This window comes from Glycine max, chromosome 20, assembly GCF_000004515.6.
Source record: "Glycine max cultivar Williams 82 chromosome 20, Glycine_max_v4.0, whole genome shotgun sequence".
NCBI lineage: Eukaryota > Viridiplantae > Streptophyta > Magnoliopsida > Fabales > Fabaceae > Glycine > Glycine max.
The window spans coordinates 18,485,686-18,505,003 of record NC_038256.2 but is presented as its reverse complement, the minus strand read 5'-3'; the positions used below and the strand labels follow the sequence as shown (position 1 = coordinate 18,505,003).

General features: G+C 41.6%; 2 protein-coding genes across 2 annotated transcripts; both read right to left on the bottom strand.

Annotated features, from left to right (window-relative positions):
- Positions 1 to 868: 868 nt before the first annotated feature.
- Positions 869 to 16,688, bottom strand: LOC100812199 (uncharacterized). The gene is made up of 3 exons (XM_006606635.1): positions 16,321 to 16,688; positions 15,142 to 16,240; positions 869 to 1,159 (listed from the first exon to the last, which is right to left on the bottom strand). Exons 1-3 carry the CDS (start codon positions 16,686 to 16,688, stop codon positions 869 to 871), a joined length of 1,758 nt encoding a protein of 585 aa, XP_006606698.1.
- An 84-nt stretch (positions 16,689 to 16,772) lies between these two features.
- LOC113000719 (uncharacterized) lies at positions 16,773 to 17,552 on the bottom strand. Its single transcript, XM_026127392.1, has one exon. The coding sequence runs from the start codon at positions 17,550 to 17,552 to the stop codon at positions 16,773 to 16,775; it is 780 nt and encodes a 259-aa protein (XP_025983177.1).
- Between the last annotated feature and the right edge of the window lie 1,766 nt (positions 17,553 to 19,318).

The following is a 19,318-nucleotide window of genomic DNA, read 5'->3' as shown; positions in this document are numbered from 1 at the left end:
CCTCCCTTGCTTGGGCATCGGGCTAGTCTCCAGGCCATGAGACCTCAGCCTCAAACTGCTCCGGGGTAGGGCATACAAAAGGGACGAAACCCTGCCCCTGCTGACTGAGGCTGAACCGGTAGAGACACTCATGTATCTGCACCTGTCCATGGTGGTTGGCCACCTGCTGGCAAACCAAATGCTATAGATACCGTTCCATGCCCAGTGACCCAGCCGAATCGACCTGCCGAGGTAGTGGCGATGCGCCCGTGGCCTGATGTGCATCACCCTGTGCCTGCCTAGGCATACAGTACTTCTCGATGAAGGCTTGGGTGATCGGCGGTCGGATTACCTTACTGGGGGTGATAGAAACTCCGTAGGACTGGTAGAGGCCTCTGATCAGAGTCGGAAACCCCAGGGCCATGTTGGACATCTCTGGGTCCAGAGGGTGCCTAGTAGGCGCCATACATGCAAACAAATAAATGGCATCAGCAATCACCTGGGCCACGTGAACGCTCATCCATGTCAGGATGGCATACACCAACTGGCACTTAGGTAGAGGGAGGTTGGAGTTGTGGTCGCTAGGCAAGACATTGCTGAGCAGCAGTGTCATCCATATCTGGGTGAAGGTAGTCATGCTGGTGCGCATGATCCATACCCGCCTTCCTGCAGCGGTCCGGGCAAAATCTTGCCCTAGTATGCACTGCAGCTGGGCGATGGCTTCCTCATCGAAACCGTCTGCCTGGATCCTCCTCTGGCTGAACTCACACTGCTGGCCTTCCTCCAAAATCAGCGGGTCGCCCAGGAACTAGCTGAGGGCATCTGCGTCGAAGGGAATCCACTGACCCCTCAACCCTGAGCACATGCCCCGAACTCCCTCCTCTGTGGGTCAGGCATTAGCGTAAAACTCTAGGACTATCTCAGGGTCGAACTTGGCCATGGGAGTCACTAGAGGTGTCCAATGCCTGCGAGCTATCTCCTCCTGGAAGTCCGTGTACTCATCTTCCCTGAGCTGGACACGCCTCTCCCTGTGGAATGACCATCCCCTGATGGCCTTGAAGCGCTGCTGGTGCTTGGCACTCCGGAACCGATGACGATTAAAATCCAAGGTGGCACTGGAGCCTTCTCCTGTGGCGTCCTTTCTAGACCTCTTCGTGGAAAGTTTTTTCGGAGCCATTTCCTGTGAAGACAAACATTTGAAAAATTAATTCAGAAGGAATATGCCACTAGAAAACAAAAGTGGGATGCAACCCCTTTTTTGACCTGGAGCAAACTCGTACACACATTTCCTTGAAGCAACACATTTATGGAAGTGTATACATGCAAAAAAATTATGCTATCTATGTCAATGTATAAGTATATTCAAAACATTCTTGCTACCTATATCCGCTTGCATATCTTGAACATAAATAGATATATGCACGCTCAAGGTATTTTGCAAAAACACAATTACACATATCCATATACAAAGCGTTTTGCTATCCAATATTACACATGTGCATACTTTGAGTATTGACATACAAACCAATACAGGTATCTTGCTAACCAAATGAATATATCAACAAGGTAGTTGCCAAAGTACCTACCAAAGGGTGTTCTGATCCCCTATCCTGCAACATATACATTTTATGAGGTATTTTACTATCTCGCATACGATATGCATATACATTAAGGTGTCTTTAACGATCATATTTTTTGCTATTCACATTTCATTTATACACACCTTCCTACTAGAAAGTGAATCTCATGTTATGCACTTATTTGCATTTATTTGAAAAGCAATTTCATGTCACTCACTCATGGGAAAGGCAGACATATTTTCACTACTCGTTCACATTTTGAAAATCCACTTCGCGCCATATGTTCCTATTTTGAGGCGCATTTTTGCGCTATTTTGGCACATGCGTATATTGGCAAAGCACTTGGCTACCTACCCAACACTCGTATGCTTATTTTGTCCTTTGTTACCTACTCTACATCATTTAGGTGCAAAAAAACCATCAAGGTGCAGCTTTCATCCAATGGGCCTAGAGGGAAAACCTTACCAATTTGCTCTCATTTACTCTCTCTTGCATTTGAAAACCCAAGTTTGGATCTCTAGACTTAAGCACACATTTGGGCACCCGCCCTAGTTCCTGCAAGCTGTCCCTAAACTTAACAATGGCAGCTACTTATGCCCAAGGTATTTCCAAAAGGGAACTCAAAGAATTGTGATTAAATGTCATTGAGACATTTCACTGAACACTTGGCGGGTGCGCTTTTAGGCATGAATATCAAGAGAATGGGGAAAATGTGGCATGCCCCATTATTCCAGAACGCAACCTAGGCCTACGGCCATCCTCTACAACTCCCCATTTCAACAAAACAAGCACGAATTCAAGGATAAAATTGCTTCTCGGATTTTTGCAAGTATGAGGAAATAAAGCATCAAAATGCAACAATGGTGAGCCAAAGGGCAAAGAGATAGCACACTTACTTGTATGGAGTGAACAAGGATACTAAAATGGATGCAAGAAGTACAAAAATGGTGGCTTAGGGTTGGAAAACCGCAAGTTCCGTGGGTGCTGCATTCTTAAGTGAGGGGGAGAAGTTCTTTGGGTGAAGAACTGCACTCCCCCTTTCTTTTAAACCATTTCATGCAGGGGGTGCTCGCCCAGGCAAGCTAACCCTATACATTTTTTTTTGTGAAGAAAGTATGTGCTCTCTATGGGTCGGCGTTCGCTTACTCGAAACCCCTAGGATAAGTTAGGCATCCGATCATTATCTTTAAAGAAACGACAACAATAATAGGTAGGAATTTAAAGGATACTAGGCTGCCTCCCAACTGCGCTTCTCGATTGTCCGGAGCTGGATGCGGGACAATGATCTATTGATCATGGGCCTAGCATCCATTCGTGCCCATCCCCAAGTACCTGAAAGCAGGAAATGACATTGCGCAACAAATCGTGGCCACGTTACCACTTACCTCGATTCATCTCTATCTTGGATTTGGCACGGTATTTGACTATTGCTTAAAACGATGTTGTCCCTGTCACAAGATAACAAATATGCATGTATATGCGTATGCATGAGCGTTTTCAAATGCAATAACCTTTTAGCAAAAGATTGTCGGGTTCAGTTTCAATTTAGCGCTTCGGGCATCCTATGGACTGGGCGAAAAGGCTCGGGTCATTAAATACTACACATCTTTTAAGGCACAAAGCAAGGATCGAAACCTCAATCCTACGTTCTTTTAAAAGACTGCAATGAGAAAATTGCAGAGGACAAGAATCCCTGGGGGAAACCACAGAAAAATAAAACCATGTAGCGACTTCCTTAATTGCCCCAGAACTTAAGCGTAGTATCGCTTGACAACGTCGGAGTTCACCGGCGAAGGTAGTTCCTCGTCATCCATGTTGGCAAGCATAAGGGCCCTTCCGGAGAAAGCCCTTTTTACGACGAAAGGCCCTTCGTAGTTCGGGGCCCACTTTCCCCTATTGTCTTTCAGGGCTTGGGAGACTTTCTTCTGCACCAGGTCCCCTTTGCTGAACCTACGCGAGCATACCTTCTTGTCAAAAGCATTCTTCCCTCATTTCTGATATAAACGCCCGTGGCTCATGGCGGCCAAACGCTTGCCTTCAATGAAATTAAGCTGATCGAAACATGCTTGGGCCCACTCCGACTCTTTTAATCCGGACTCCGCCAAGATTCTCAATGACAGGACTTCCACCTCAAACAGTAGCACAACCTCCATTCCGTATATTAATGAGAACGGCATTGCCCCGGTTGATGTGCGCACTGAGGTTCGGTAACCATGTAGCACGAATGGGAGCATCTCGTGCCAATCCTTGTATGACACGGTCATCTTCTGGATAATCTTCTTAATATTCTTGTTAGCTGCCTCCACTGCTCCGTTCATCTTGGGTCTGTAGGGTGTGGAATTGTGATGTTGGATCTTAAACTCCTCGCACATTTCCCCATCATCTTGTTATTCAAGTTGGTGCCATTGTTCGTGATAATCTTCCTCGGCAAACCATACCAGCAGATAATCTCCCTCTTAATGAACCTGACCACCACACTCCTAGTGACGCTAGCGTATGACGCAGCTTCGACCCACTTAGTGAAGTAAGCGATCGCCACTAGGATGAAACGATGTCCGTTCACAGCTTTGGGCTCTATGGCCCCAATCACATCTATTCCCCACATGGAAAATGACCATGGTGCAGCCAAAACATTCAGAGGCAAGGGCGGAGCGTTGACATTGTCTGCAAACGTCTGGCATTTGTGACACTTCCTCCCATGGAGACAACAATCGCTCTCCATGGTGAGCCAATAGTAGCCCACCCTTAAGATCTTCCTAGCCATGGAGTGCCCGTTAGCATGCGTACCAAAAGAGCCCTCATGGACCTCCCCCAGCATGCTCTCAGCTTCCTTAGTGTTCACGCAGTGGAGCAAAACCATGTCATGGTTTCTCTTGTATAGTATGCTTCCGCTCAAGAAGAAGCCAGCTGCCAATCTCCTTAACGTCCTCTTGTCGTTGTCGGAAGCCTCCGGTGGGTACTCTTTGCTTTCAACGTACCGCTTGATATCGAAATACCAAGGCTTACTGTCCCGCTCTTCTTCCACCATACAACAATGTGCAGGTCTGCCACGACACCTGAACTCAATCTACGGTAGGTCTCCATGCGGTGTCAGTTGGAACATGGACACTAAAGTGGCAAGTGCATCCGCCATTTGATTTTCCTCTCGGGGAACCTGATGGAAGGAGATCTCATTAAAGAACTCAGCCAATTCCTTGATATAGGCCTGGTAGGGTATCAGCTTGTGGTCTCTAGTCTCTCATTCCTCTCTCAGCTGGTGAATCACCAGTGCCGAGTCTCCATACATCTTGAGTAGCTTGACATTGAAGTCAATTGCTGCCTGGACGCCTAGAGCGCATGCTTCGTATTCAGCCATGTTATTGGTGCAGTCGAACCCCAGCCTGACTGTGAAAGGTATATATTGATTGTCCGGAGAGACCAATGCTGCCCCAACGCCATGGCCTAGAACGTTTAACGCTCCATCAAACCACATGATCCACTTGTCCCTGTCCTCGTCTAGTTTTTCCTCAAACAAGGCCATGATGTTCTCATTCGGGAACTCGGTATGCATGGGTTGATAGTCATTGAGAGGCTGTTGAGCCAAATAATCTGCCAAGGCGCTTCCCTTTATCGCCTTTTGGGTGACATAGACTATATCGAACTCGGATAGCAAAACCTACCACCAGGCAATCCGCCCTGTGAGAGCAGGCTTCTCAAAGATGTACTTGACCGGGTCCATTTTGGATATCTGCCAAGTGGTATGGCTCAGCATGTACTGTCTTAGACGGTGGGACGCCTAGACTAAAGTACAACACGTTCTTTCCAGCAGGGAGTAGTTCATCTCACAGGCCGTGAACTTCTTACTCAAGTAGTAGACGACACGCTCTCTTTTCCCAGACTCGTCATGTTGCCCCAGCATACACCCCATTGACTCGTCCAAAATCATCATACACAAGATGAGAGGTCTTCCGGGCACCGGCGGCATAAACACGGGAGGGTTCATGAGGCACTGTTTGATCCTTCCAAACTCCTCTTGACAGTCCTCGTTCCAGCGGATGGATTCGTTCTTGCGTAAGAGCTTGAACAACGGCTCACAGATAGCGGTAAGCTGTGATATGAATTTGGCAATGTAGTTCAAACGCCCTTGGAAACCTCAGACCTGCTTCTCGGTACGTGGTTCTGGCATTTCAAGGATGGCTTTCACCTTTTTAGGGTCCACCTCAATCCTTTTCTGGCTTACGATGAAACCTAGTAATTTTCCTGACTTGACCCCGAAGGTGCACTTAGCGGGGTTCAACCTCAACCGATACTTCCTAAGCCTTTCGAACAACTTCCGCAAGTGGCCTCAGATATCTTAAGAAGGGGGGCGTTGAATTAAGATATCCCAAACTACTTCCCCAATTTTAAAATTTATTTCACTTTCTTTTCAAGTTATAGATTCCCTTAATAATGATCTTCTTAAATATTAATTCAAATAAAACAATTTGAATATGAATGTAAAGCAATAATAAACAAAGGAGATTAAGGGAAGAGAAAGTGCAAACTCAGATTTATACTGGTTCGGCCACACCCTTGTGCCTACGTCCAATCCTCAAGCAACCCGTTTGAGAGTTCCACTATCTTGTAAATTCCTTTTACAAGTTCTAAACACACAAGGACAATCCTTCCTTTGTGTTTAGAATTCCTTTAAAACAAAAGACCCACGGTCTCTTAATCCCTTAGAGAATGAGTAGAAGAAGAAGAATGAATCTCTCTAGAAAGAGATGGATTTTACAGATTGAGCGCTCAAATAATTCCTTAATGAGTTGCAATTGAATTGGCCAAGGAATCTTTAAGAGGATAAAACAACTTTGCTCTTTTAGAGAATTAACACTTGCTGTTCTCAAAAACTCTGTGAAATTCGTGTCTCAAGTCACACATATATAGGCCTATGATAGCCATTCAATAACCACATAAAAAGATGTGACTGTTGAGAATGTTTTCTGAAAAACTCCTCTGGTAATCGATTACAATAAGTGTGTAATCGATTACACTCTTTAAAATTTGAATTAAAATGTTCAGAAACTGCTGGTAATCGATTACCATATATGTGTAATCGATTACACAGTGCAAATTTTGAATTCAAATTTTAATAGCTGTTGTAAATCAGTTTTGGCCACTGGTAATCGATTACATCCTCTGGTAATCGATTACCAGAGAGTAAATTTGTTGATAAAGACTTTTTTTTTAACTTAAAATTCTTGGCCAAACCTTTTGCGATTTCAATAGGAATTCCCTTCCTATTTAATATCCTTTCTAAGACTCTATAGACTGTCTTGATTATCCATCTTGAATATCTCTAATTGCTTTGTCTTGAGTAAATCTTTGAGAAGCATATGATTCATGTAATCCTTTGGCATCATCAAAACTTTCAGCTTGATCCCTTTGAGAAGCATATGATTCATGTAATCCTTTGGGATCATCAAAACTTTCAGCTTGATCCTTTGTCTACAATCTCCCCCTTTTTGATGATGACAATACCTGAAATCAAGACAAGCTATATACAAGATGATAGCACGCTCACACAACCCTTACTCCCCCTATCTTTTGGCATGTATGCCTAACTTTGCTTAACGATAAATTTCTAATTGATTTCTAACCATGTTCTTGCCTAAGTTCTCTCCCCCTTTGGCAACATCAAAAAGAACTAGAGCAAGGCAATCAATATCCAAATAGTAACACAATAAATATCCAAACAAAACCAACCATTAAACCAAAATAAATCCATACATTGTTATAATCAACGAAAGCAAAGTCTAGAAATATAATTATAGTGCAAGATTACGATAACTAGAGCAAAAAAAAGCCAAATACACGGCAATAAAACAAAGTACTAATAATACTTAACCACTAATAATACTTAGTCTTAATAATAACATATAAGCTAAGAGGATGATGGAGGCGGTGGTGGTGGATCAAAGCAAGTATGAATGAAGGAGACATCTTCTTCAACTTTGGTGATCCTTGATTCTATGGCATTAAACCGCATGTCGACTTGCAATTCCATATCATCAAATTTGTCACCAACAAAAGTCTGAAGACCATCGAACTTTTCCAAAAGCTTTTGAAGAAGAGAGGAATTATCTTCAACTGGTAGGTTGCCTTCATCATCAGCGGGTGGAGCACCCTTTTTGACCCAAGAGCCATCATGCTCTTTGCGGTAACCAAAAGAATCAATCACAGCAGCACCAATTAAAAAGGAACTCTTGATTGGAACGTAAGGTTCAGAATCAAGAAGAATTTGAAAATGGCGGAAAAAGAGAGTGACAAGCTGTGGATATGGTAGTGGAGCATTTAATCGCAATGCCTTATGCATGCGATATCTGACTAAGTGTGCCCAGTCAAGTTGACGCCCTGTATGAAAGGCCCACATGATAATTAGATCTTCCTCAGAAACCTGGGCAAGGTTGGAAGACCGTGGAAGCAAAATACGTACAATTAAATAGTGAAGGATGCGGCTTTCAAAAGCCAATGACCCGGCAAGAAGACGTCCGGTCATATCCGCATTGTTGGTGCAAACCAACTGGCGGGCATCATGGGCAGAGAAATCAAATTTCCAGTCGTCATTCACTGTACCTTCAAATGGTACACCGTCACTGGGTAATTTGGTTAAGTCATGGAAAAGGGACTAGTCAATAACCATTTTTATCCCAAAAATTTCAGAAATCAGAGTGTTGTCCTGAATTTCAAGATTACAATAAAAAGCTTTAACCAATTCAGGATAAATAGGCAATTGTAATGACATAAAAGGTAGAAGACCTAAGTTCTGAAAGGCTTGAATGCAATCAAAGGTTTCAGCAGAAAAGAATTCCATATCAATAAACTTAGGGTCGATAATGGAACGAGATGAGAAAAGATTGGAGTACCGTTTCTGCTGTTCGTCGGAAGAAAACACTAGGGAAGATGACAATGAAGGTGGAATTGGTGCTGTGGATGCGCTAGTGGCTCCAGAACGATGAGCTCTTGAAGCCGAAGCGGAGGCGGAAGAACCCTTTCATTTCTTTGACGATTCTGCCATTTTAGGGAGTTTTTGCAGATTTTAATCGGTGGAATCAAAAGAAAAATGAAAAAGAAGAAGATTGCAATTTACGGGAGTTGATTTGATGAAGAAATGAGTGAGATATGAAGGTTTGGAGGTTTAGGAATGGAGGAACGGCGCAAGGAAGAAGGGGCTGCGTAGGAGATTCTGAAAACGTGATATTTATAGAGTAGGACGCGTGGTAATCGATTACAAGCAATGGTAATCGATTACAGGAGGAGGCAGCCTACTGGTAATCGATTACATGAATACTGTAATCGATTACAGGCCATCTGTTCTAGTGTAATCGATTACTGTATTCATGTAATCGATTACCAGAACAAAAAATAGCCTTTTCCTAAAAGAAAACTTATTTCTAAGTCTAAAAACTTATACTATCTTAAGAGTTAATTATACTAACAAGAAAAGTAAACTAAGTTAAACAAAACAAGTGTCATACTTCATCAAAACACAATCAATCATTCATAAAAAATTACCTATCCAAATCACTAAGGTCTAAAAGCCCTAATTCTCTTCTTATTGAGAAAAATATTTCTTTTGGGAGAGGTTTTGTAAAGATATCAGCAAGCTGATTCTTTGTATCAACAAACTCTAATATACAATCTCCCTTTAGGATATGATCTCTAAGAAAATGATGCCTAATTTCTATATGTTTGGTTCTAGAGTGTTGAACAGGGTTTTTGGATAGATTTATGGCACTAGTGTTATCACACCTAATAGGTATACGATCAAGAAGGATACCATAGTCAGATAATTGTTGCTTCATCCATAAAATCTGTGCACAACAACTGCCGGCAGAAATATATTCCGCTTCAGCAGTGGACAAAGCAACACTGTTTTGTTTCTTACTATGCCATGAGACAAGAGCGGATCCAATGAATTGACAAGTTCCACTTGTGCTTTTTCTATCAGTTTTAGATCCGACAAAGTCAGAATCAGAATATCCTATTAAGTTACATGTTGAGTTCTTAGGATACCATAATCCTAAATTTATTGTACCTAATAGATATCTCATGATTCTCTTAACTGCACTCAAATGTGATTGTTTGGGGTTGGATTGAAACCTAGCACACATGCATACACTAAACATAATATCAGGTCTACTAGCAGATAAATAAAGAAGAGATCTGATCATACCTCGATATTGTTTTATGTCTATAGACTGACCAGATTCATCTTTATCTAAGTAACAACTAGTGCTCATTGGTGTAGACATGTGTTTTGCACTATCCATCCCAAATCTTTTGATCAATTCCTTGCAGTACTTGGATTGATTGATGAATATACCTTCTTGAGTTTGCTTGATTTGTAATCCCAGAAAGTACTTTAGTTCTCCCATCATTGACATTTCAAATTCACTTTGCATATCAAGGGAAAACTCCTTGCACAATGAATCATTAGTGGATCCAAAAATTATATCATCAACATATATTTGAACCAACAAAATATCATTATGCTTTCTCTTTATGAACAATGTGGTATCCACTTTACCTCTAGAGAATTCTTTTTCTAGAAGAAAATTGCTTAAACGTTCATACCATGCCCTAGGGGCTTGTTTCAAACCATAAAGAGCCTTTTGTAATTTATAAACATGGTTTGGTTTATCAGGAATTTCAAAACCAGGGGGTTGTTCAACATATACTTCTTCTTGAATTAAACCATTTAGAAAGGCACTCTTAACATCCATTTGATAAAGTTTAAAATCCATTATGGATGCATATGCCAAAAGCATTCTAATGGCTTCTAATCTTGCAACAGGAGCATATGTTTCTTCATAGTCTATTCCTTCTTCTTGATTATACCCTTTTGCTACTAACCTTGCTTTATTTCTAATAATTATACCATGTTCATCTAATTTATTTCTAAAAACCTATTTTGTTCCTATGATAGGATAATTTTCAGGTTTTTCTACTAATTTCCACACATTGTTTCTTTCAAATTGGTTTAGTTATTCTTGCATGGCAATGATCCAGTTATCATCTACTATGGCTTCTTTTATATTTTTAGGTTCAATCATAGATACAAAAGCCATATTATTGCATAAATCTTTAAGAGAATGTCTAGTTGTCACCCCTTTTGAGATATCACCAATAATGTTGTCGAGGGGATGATCGTTTGAAGCTTTCCATTCTCTTGGAAGTTCATCATTGGATTTGACTTCTTCTGGAGGATCTTCATTGTTTCCTTTATCATTTCCTTTGGAATTTTGTTCATGAATATTCATATGTTCTAAAGAATCTGCAATATCATCTAGCATATTCTTTCTTGACAGAATAGCATTAGATTCATCAAAGGTAACATGAATGGATTCCTCGATATTCATAGTTCTTTTATTATATATCCTATATGCTTTGCTTTGTAATGAATATCCAAGAAAAATACCTTCATCAGATTTTGCATCGAATTTTCCTAGATTATCTTTACCATTATTTAGCACAAAGCACTTGCAACAAAAAACATGTAGATGAGAAATATTAGGTTTTCTACCATTATATAACTCATATGGGGTTTTCTTTAAAATGGGTCTTATCAAGGCCTTATTCATGATGTAACATGCAGTATTGACAGTTTCAGCCCAAAAATACTTTGGAAGAGAAGTATCATTTAATAAAGTTCTTGCAATTTCTTCCAATGACCTATTTTTCCTCTCAACAACTCCATTTTGTTGAGGGGTTCTAGGTGCAGAAAAATTGTGTTCAATACCATGTTCATCACAAAATAATTCAAAATCTTTATTTTCAAATTCACCCCCATGATCACTTCTAATGGATGCAATCTTGAGATTTTTCTTGTTTTGTATGACTTTAGCAAGTTTTCTAAATGCTTGGAATGAATCACTTTTATGTGTAATAAATAATGTCCAAGTATATCTAGAGAAATCATCAACTATAACTAGAGCATAGTAATTTCCTCCAAAACTCATGGTTCTAGATGGACCAAATAAATCCATATGCAATAATTGTAAGGGTTGAGTGGTTGAAATAACATTTTTAGGTTTGAATGAGACTCTTGTTTGTTTGCCTTTTTGACATGCATCACATAGTTTATCTTTTTTAAATTTCAATTTAGGCAAACCAACTACTAAATCTTTTGAAATTAATTTATTTAAGTGATCCATGTTTATGTGAGCAATTCTTTTATGCCATAACCATGGATCATCATGTTTGCTAAGAAAGCAATGATTGTTTTCTAGTTTTATGCTTAAGTCTATCATGTAAACATTATTGACTCTATGTCCTACATGCTTTATATTAATGTAATGCTTATGTTCTATAAGACATTTATGAGAATCAAATGATACTAGATAGCCTTTGTCGCATAATTGACTAACACTAAGCAGGCTGTGCTTAAGGCCTTCAACAAGTAGAACATTTTCAATGGAGTTTGAAGAATTTGTACCTATTTTACCAACTCCAAGGATTCTACCTTTGTTGTTGTCACCATATGTTACATGCCCGTTTTTCTTTGGAGAGATATGTGTAAAATTTGATGCATCTCCAGTCATATGTTTTGAGCATCCGCTATCTATGTACCACTTCTTTCTCAAAGATATCTGCATAATTAAGTTTTTGACTTAGGTACCCAAATTTTATTGGGTCCTTGCATGTTAGTATAAACTTAGGATCCTTTTGGGACCCATATCATTTTAATGTTACTGTAATTTTTCTTGAAGTAGCAAGTTGATATGCCATGTCCTCTTCTTCCACAGTAAAAACAAGTGATAGAATTAGAATTACATTTTTGTGTGGTAGTGGAAAAGTTTTTATGAAACTTTTGTTGTTTATCAGATTTATACCCTAGTCCATTTTTATTAGACACATATCTTTGTTTACTTAATATAACATCTGAATTATTTTTACTATATGAAAATTTTGCAAGTGAATTTTTCAACTCTTTAATTTCTTTTACATATTTATCACAACAACTACAAGAATCTGATATTTTCTTGTCAAAAATAGTGGAGATATTAACTTTTTCATTTGTTTTAGAAATTGAGACTTCATTTCTAAGAAGATCTAATTCTTTGTTTAATTTCGAAATCTCATTTTCTAAATTTGAAATTGTTTTCTTTGAAGATGAAACTAATTTTGCAAGTTTAATTGACTCTTTATGCAGATCAGCAAATGCATCTTGCGATTCATCAAAAGAAATAGATAAGTTATTTGAAGATGCTACCTCTTCATCACTTTCATAACCTTTAGCCATAAGGCAAAGATTTATCTCTTCATTTTCAGAATCTTCAGAAGATTCCATATCATTTTCATCCCATGTGATGTATGCCTTCTTCAGTTTCTTTTCACTATGATTTTTCTTTTCAGATTTTTCCATCTTTTTCTTGAAATGGGACAATCAACCCTCAGATGTTCAGGTTGATTGCATTCAAAGCATTTTAGAGTAGAGGATGAATTTTCTGTCCTTCTCTTTGATTTAAAATTGGGTCGCCTCTGATTTCCTCTTACTTTAAGAAACTTGTTGAATCTTCTTACAAAAAGACTTAGATCATCATCATTATCTGGACCATTATCCTGATCACTTTCTTCTTGAATTGAGGATGATGCTTTAAGAGCAATTCCTTTCTTTTTCTTGTCATTTTCTTCATGTTGGTGTAATCTCAATAATTCCATCTCGTGTTCCTGCAACTTTCCAAATAGAGTGGCAAGGGACATGTTAGATAAATCTCTTGATTCAGAAATGGCCATTACTTTGGGTTGCCATTCTCTACTTAAACATCTTAACACCTTGTTTATAAGATCCTCATTTTGAAATCCTTTTCCAAAGGCTGCTAGATGATTTACTATATGTGTAAATCTCTTTTGCATGCTTTGAATATTTTCATTTGCATTCATTCTAAATAATTCATACTCATGAGTTAGTGCATTAATCGAAGAGTGTCCCACATTTCTTTAGCACTCTTACAATTTGAAACCCTGAAATATTCATCCATTCCCAGGGCAGATGTTATTATATTTTTGGCTTTTAAGTAGTATTGTACTCGTTTTCTATCCTCTTCAGACTATCTATCTCTAGGTTTTTCTATAGTTATGCTTTCACTTGATGAACTACCATCTATTGAAACTATTTCCACTGTGGTGGGTATATAAGGCCCTATTTCTATGGCTTCCCAAATATTTAGATCTATTGCCTCAATAAAAATTTGCATTCGGGTTTTCCAGTAATGGTAACCCTCTCCATTAAAGATTGGAGGTCTATTGATAGAATTCCCTTCTGTTAATAAGGGGTTTGCTGAGGCCATCTTTTTCTTGAAGCTTCTAAACTTTATACAAGAATGAAGCTCTGATACCACTTGTTAGACAAGTGGCCTCAGATATCTTAAGAAGGGGGGGTTGAATTAAGATATCCCAAACTACTTCCCCAATTTTAAAATTTATTTCACTTTCTTTTCAAGTTATAGATTCCCTTAATAATGATCTTCTTAAATATTAATTCAAATAAAACAATTTGAATATGAATGTAAAGCAATAATAAACAAAGGAGATTAAGGGAAGAGAAAGTGCAAACTCAGATTTATACTGGTTCGGCCACACCCTTGTGCCTACGTCCAATCCCCAAGCAACCCGCTTGAGAGCTCCACTATCTTGTAAATTCCTTTTACAAGTTCTAAACACACAAGGACAATCCTTCCTTTGTGTTTAGAATTCCTTTACAACAAGAGACCCACGGTCTCTTAATCCCTTAGAGAATGAGTAGAAGAAGAAGAATGAATCTCTCTAGAAAGAGATGGATTTTACAGATTGAGCGCTCAAATAATTCCTTAATGAGTTGCAATTGAATTGGCCAAGGAATCTTTAAGAGGATAAAACAACTTTGCTCTTTTAGAGAATTAACACTTGTGGTTCTCAAAAACTCTGTGAAATTCGTGTCTCAAGTCACACATATATAGGCCTATGATAGCCATTCAATAACCACATAAAAAGATGTGACTGTTGAGAATGTTTTCTGAAAAACTCCTCTGGTAATCGATTACAATAAGTGTGTAATCGATTAAACTCTTTAAAATTTGAATTAAAACGTTCAGAAACTGCTGGTAATCGATTACCATATATGTGTAATCGATTACACAGTGCAAATTTTGAATTCAAATTTTATTAGCTGTTGTAAATCAGTTTTGGCCACTGGTAATCGATTACATCCTCTGGTAATCGATTACCAGAGAGTAAATTTGTTGATAAAGACTTTTTTTTTAACTTAAAATTCTTGGCCAAACCTTTTGCGATTTCAATAGGAATTCCCTTCCTATTTAATATCCTTTCTAAGACTCTATAGACTGTCTTGATTATCCATCTTGAATATCTCTAATTGCTTTGTCTTGAGTAAATCTTTGAGAAGCATATGATTCATGTAATCCTTTGGCATCATCAAAACTTTCAGCTTGATCCCTTTGAGAAGCATATGATTCATGTAATCCTTTGGGATCATCAAAACTTTCAGCTTGATCCTTTGTCTACACTTGAACTCGCTTTGTTGGATAGTATGGAGGAACTCGCTGGCCTCCTCGAGTGATACCTCTTTCTTGCCACAGCCTTCTCTTCCCTCGAAAAGATCCTTCGTCGGAACATCCTCGTCCAGTGTGGGGATCACTTTGACGTTTTGTCCTTCCATCATCCTTGCTTTCCCTTTAGCATTTACGGGCTGCGTTGGCAGGTCAGGGGGTGCGAATACGCGACTGCTGCGGGTTATGCCGCTTAGCCCGGTGATATTGGTTACTTTGGCCGATAGCGAGCTGATGTCGGTAGCTTCTTCCTTCTTACCGCTCGGAGGGGCATACCTCCATGGAACTGCGTGGCTGTTCTTGTAAGGAAACGAAATAGGTCTAACACCCGACACTGCCGAGGGGTGTCGGGGCTTTTGGGGAGCTGTGTCCCTGGTGAAATGTAATACCAAAGGTTTAGGCTGTCTTGGACCTTCCTTATCTGCGGATTGCATGCATATATGTTTTTCTTCTTCCCCCTCATCACTGACTTCAAGCCGGCCTTGGTCTATCATTTGTTGCAATAGGTCTCCTACCACTAAACATGCTTCCATGTTATGTGGCGTACCGGGATGCATCAAACAGGAATCCTTCTCGTGTCCACCGCAGGGAATCACGCTTTCCTTTTGTAGGGCTTCGTAGATAAACCTTCTGGAGGTCGTTACGTCCTTCAAAGGTTTGGACATGCGCGACCTACTCGCCTCGATGGCATTAACAGCTCCCCCTCCATGATTGGCAAGCGGGTTTGTCTTTATGTTGGGCCCATCCTCTTGAAATGTCAGCCATCTGGCTCCTATCAAACTTTGGACCTTGCGTTTGAGGGCCACGCACTGTTCGGTTGAGTGGCCTGGGGTTCCCCCATGGTATGCGCAAGTTACGTTAGGGTTATACCACTTTGGGAAAGGATCTTTCTGGGAGATATCATGGCCATCTGGTTGGCGATGAGGTATGGCAAGAGGTCCTCGTACATCATCGGGATCGGGGCGAATTCTTGAGTTGGCCTTGGGGGAAAGTTCCTTATCGTGTTGGAGCCGACGCCAAGGTGGGCATTGCCGGCCGGGCGAGGCGGGGTTGGATCCGGAGCTTGGGGGGGACCCTTCTGGATGGGCGCGGGCGCCCTTGGTTGTACGGGCGCTGAGTTGGAAGAGTCCCCGGCATGAGCTGAGAAGCTCGGGTGATGTTGCACATATTGGTGGGTACTGTGGGAGATCTACGGTGGCTTGGCCCATGCAGGTGTTGAAGTGACGGCATGGGCATCTCCTGCCTTCCTCTTTGCCCCAGTTGCTCCGATCCTCCTATCGTTGGTACCTGTGGAGAAGACATAATCGAACTTCCCTCTCTTAAAGCCCACCTCGATCCTTTCTTCGACGAATACCAAGTCTGCGAAGCTGGAGGGCATGTAGCCCACTAACTTCTCGTAGTAGAAAACAGGCAAGGTATCCACCATCATAGTAACCATTTCTCTCTCGACCATGGGAGGGGCTACTTGTGCTGCTAGGTCCCTCCAACCCTGAGCGTATTCTTTAAAAGACTCGTGTTCTGGTTTACTCATGTTTTGCAATTGAGTTCGGTCGGGAGCCATGTCAGAGTTGTACTGATACTGCCTAAGGAAGGCCGTAATCAGATCTTTCCAGGTGCGGATGCGGGAAGCTTCTAGGTTAGTGTACTAGATGACTGCTTCCCCGGCCAAACTATCTTGAAAGAAATGCATCAACAACTTCTCGTCCCTGGAATATGCACCCATCTTTCGACAGTACATTTTTAGGTGATTCTTAGGGCAAGTCGTCCCTTTGTACCTATCAAAGTCAGGTACCTTGAACTTCGGAGGGATGACGACGTCCGGCACCAAGCAAAGGTCGGTCATGTCCACGAACAGATAATCGCCAAATCCTTCGACAACCCTCAATCTTTCTTCGATGAGATCGAGTTTCCCCGTTCCTTCTGCTGCCAGGGGTGGTCCTCCCACAGACAGAAATATTGGCTGCGTTGGGTGGCTTCGAGGTTCTCCCGTGATGTTGGGTTGAGGTAGTGCGTTGGGCGCTAGCCCCTCAGTGGAAAACGGGGAGTAGGAGTCGATGTCTCCCTGAGCATGCTCTCGATGATCCTCGTGGACCACGTCCGGATGTCGAGGAGGCTCCCCTTCAAGTATGGGGGGAGGAACATGACCCGCATCGTCACGTATGACTGGTGGTGTGTAATTAGGTGGTAAACCGTAGGGGTAAGCTCCTCGGTTGTACCCCAGATGCGGGTTGCCGACGTGCCCTGGCGTGCTTTTCTCTCGTCCCACCTTATTTGGAATAGGGTGGTGCGCAGCAGTCGAAAGAGTCAGGTCTGCCTCGGCAGCCGAACTAACAACGGCGGCGGGGGCCGCGTTACTCTCCATAAGTTGTTTCATTCCCAGCATGGCATCCATCATAGAATCCATTTGTTCTTTCAAAGCCGACATGTCGACTTTCATCTGTTCCTGTACTTCCTCTAGGTCACCCATCGTCCTAGATTTGGATCTGGTGAGATAGGGATGCCTTGGGGCGTGTTTAGTTATGGCGTCTTTCCTAAAAAACCAAATGTGAGGAATACGTAATGAAAAATGAATGTATCCTAGAGATAAATGTGGGAATGATTTGATTCGCACTGATTTTGGAGTAAAATCGCGGGACAAACTCATTTTATTCAGAAAGTTATAACTAGTAAAGATCTAAGCGACAATACAAACTTTCTAGCGGTTCCTAATTATATGGGCCATTAAGTCTATCATATGCTGACAATAGCTGAGGAGCCCGTGGATCTCCACGGGGGCGGAGTAGGCGTCCGCCATTGCTTTGGCCTTGGCCAGCAATCAGGGAAGTTCTTGACTCCCGTTCAAAGTAAGAGCAAATCGGTCCATCCACATTGTTGCTTCTTTATGTAACGAGTCAATCACCCTTCCTCTAGCCTCCTTTTCTGCGTACACTCGGGCATATTCGTCCTCTACTTTGTGCTCGTGGGTCGTGGCTAGATTTAACTCTTCTTGGTACTTGCTGATGATGGCTAACATGTTGGTTTCTGTCTCGCATAACCGCTGAGACAAGCTCCTCTTAGACCTTAGGCAAACCCTCAATTCATCCTTCAAGATCAAACTGTCGACTCGCGATTGGTCCCTTTCCTCTCTTCGGAGCTTAAGCTCGCTGTTACTACCCCACAGAGCCCCTCAGAATTAGTTCTGGCCATGTTCTTCCCTACGGGCCCTCTTGGTCTCTTGTTCTAAGGCCTTGGTGGTGGCTATATTGACGTCTCTTAGTTCAGCGTTCTCCTTTTGGATCCTAACAGCTACTAACTTGAACTTTTTTTTGACTGTTTGGGCTTTCTCGAGTTCTATCTTGAGGGCTTGTATCTCTTCGTCTTCTTCTGGAGTTTCAACCTCCATCCCTTTAGTGGTTCTCAAATTCGGGAGCCAATCGAGACCTTGTGTGTAGGCTTTCAACCACCTTTGGTAGCCGCCGATGGGCCCGTTGCTACTGCCTCTAAGTTCCTTGTCCTTCTTTTGCACCAACTCCCATGCCTTATGAACCTTCTGAAGTACCCCCGCATTGGTGCTATTGAAACCTCGTGCAATAATAGGTGTGAGGCCTTCCTCTAATGGTGCCCCTCTCATAGGGTAGCCAAGTTGTTTCATGGTGAGGATGGGATTGTAATTAATGCAACCCATTGTCCCCATCAAGGGAACATTTGGAAATCCTCTGCACGAAATAAGAATCCTGGTTCTTCCTTCTTTCCATCGGGGGAACCAATTAACAGACGCTCCCTCTTGGCTCGCTAAGAGTTGGTCCCAATTTGCCTCTTTTTTCTCTGTGCATGAGCGGTGATCTTCTAGTGGGCAAGTATGTCTCACCTCTTGGCGCAAAAGGTGTGAAACCAACCATACGTAGAGGGCTGGTGTACAACAAATGATCCTTGCACTGTTCTTCTCACATCTTCGGTCGAAGGTGTCATATAGATCGGATAAGATAGCGACAACCGGGCTTTCCTTGCGGTCATGAAAGGCGAGAAAAGCATCAATCGCTGCCCGGTCCACCAACCCATCCACATTTGGAAAGAGGACCACCCCGAAGATCAAAAGTGTCAGGATGTCCATGAACGGGGCCCATTCGCCTTGACTTGCCAAGACTTTCGCCTTTGCTTCCAAACATTTTCTTGGTACCCCAACCACCCGATTTTCGACTTGCTTTCCACGGT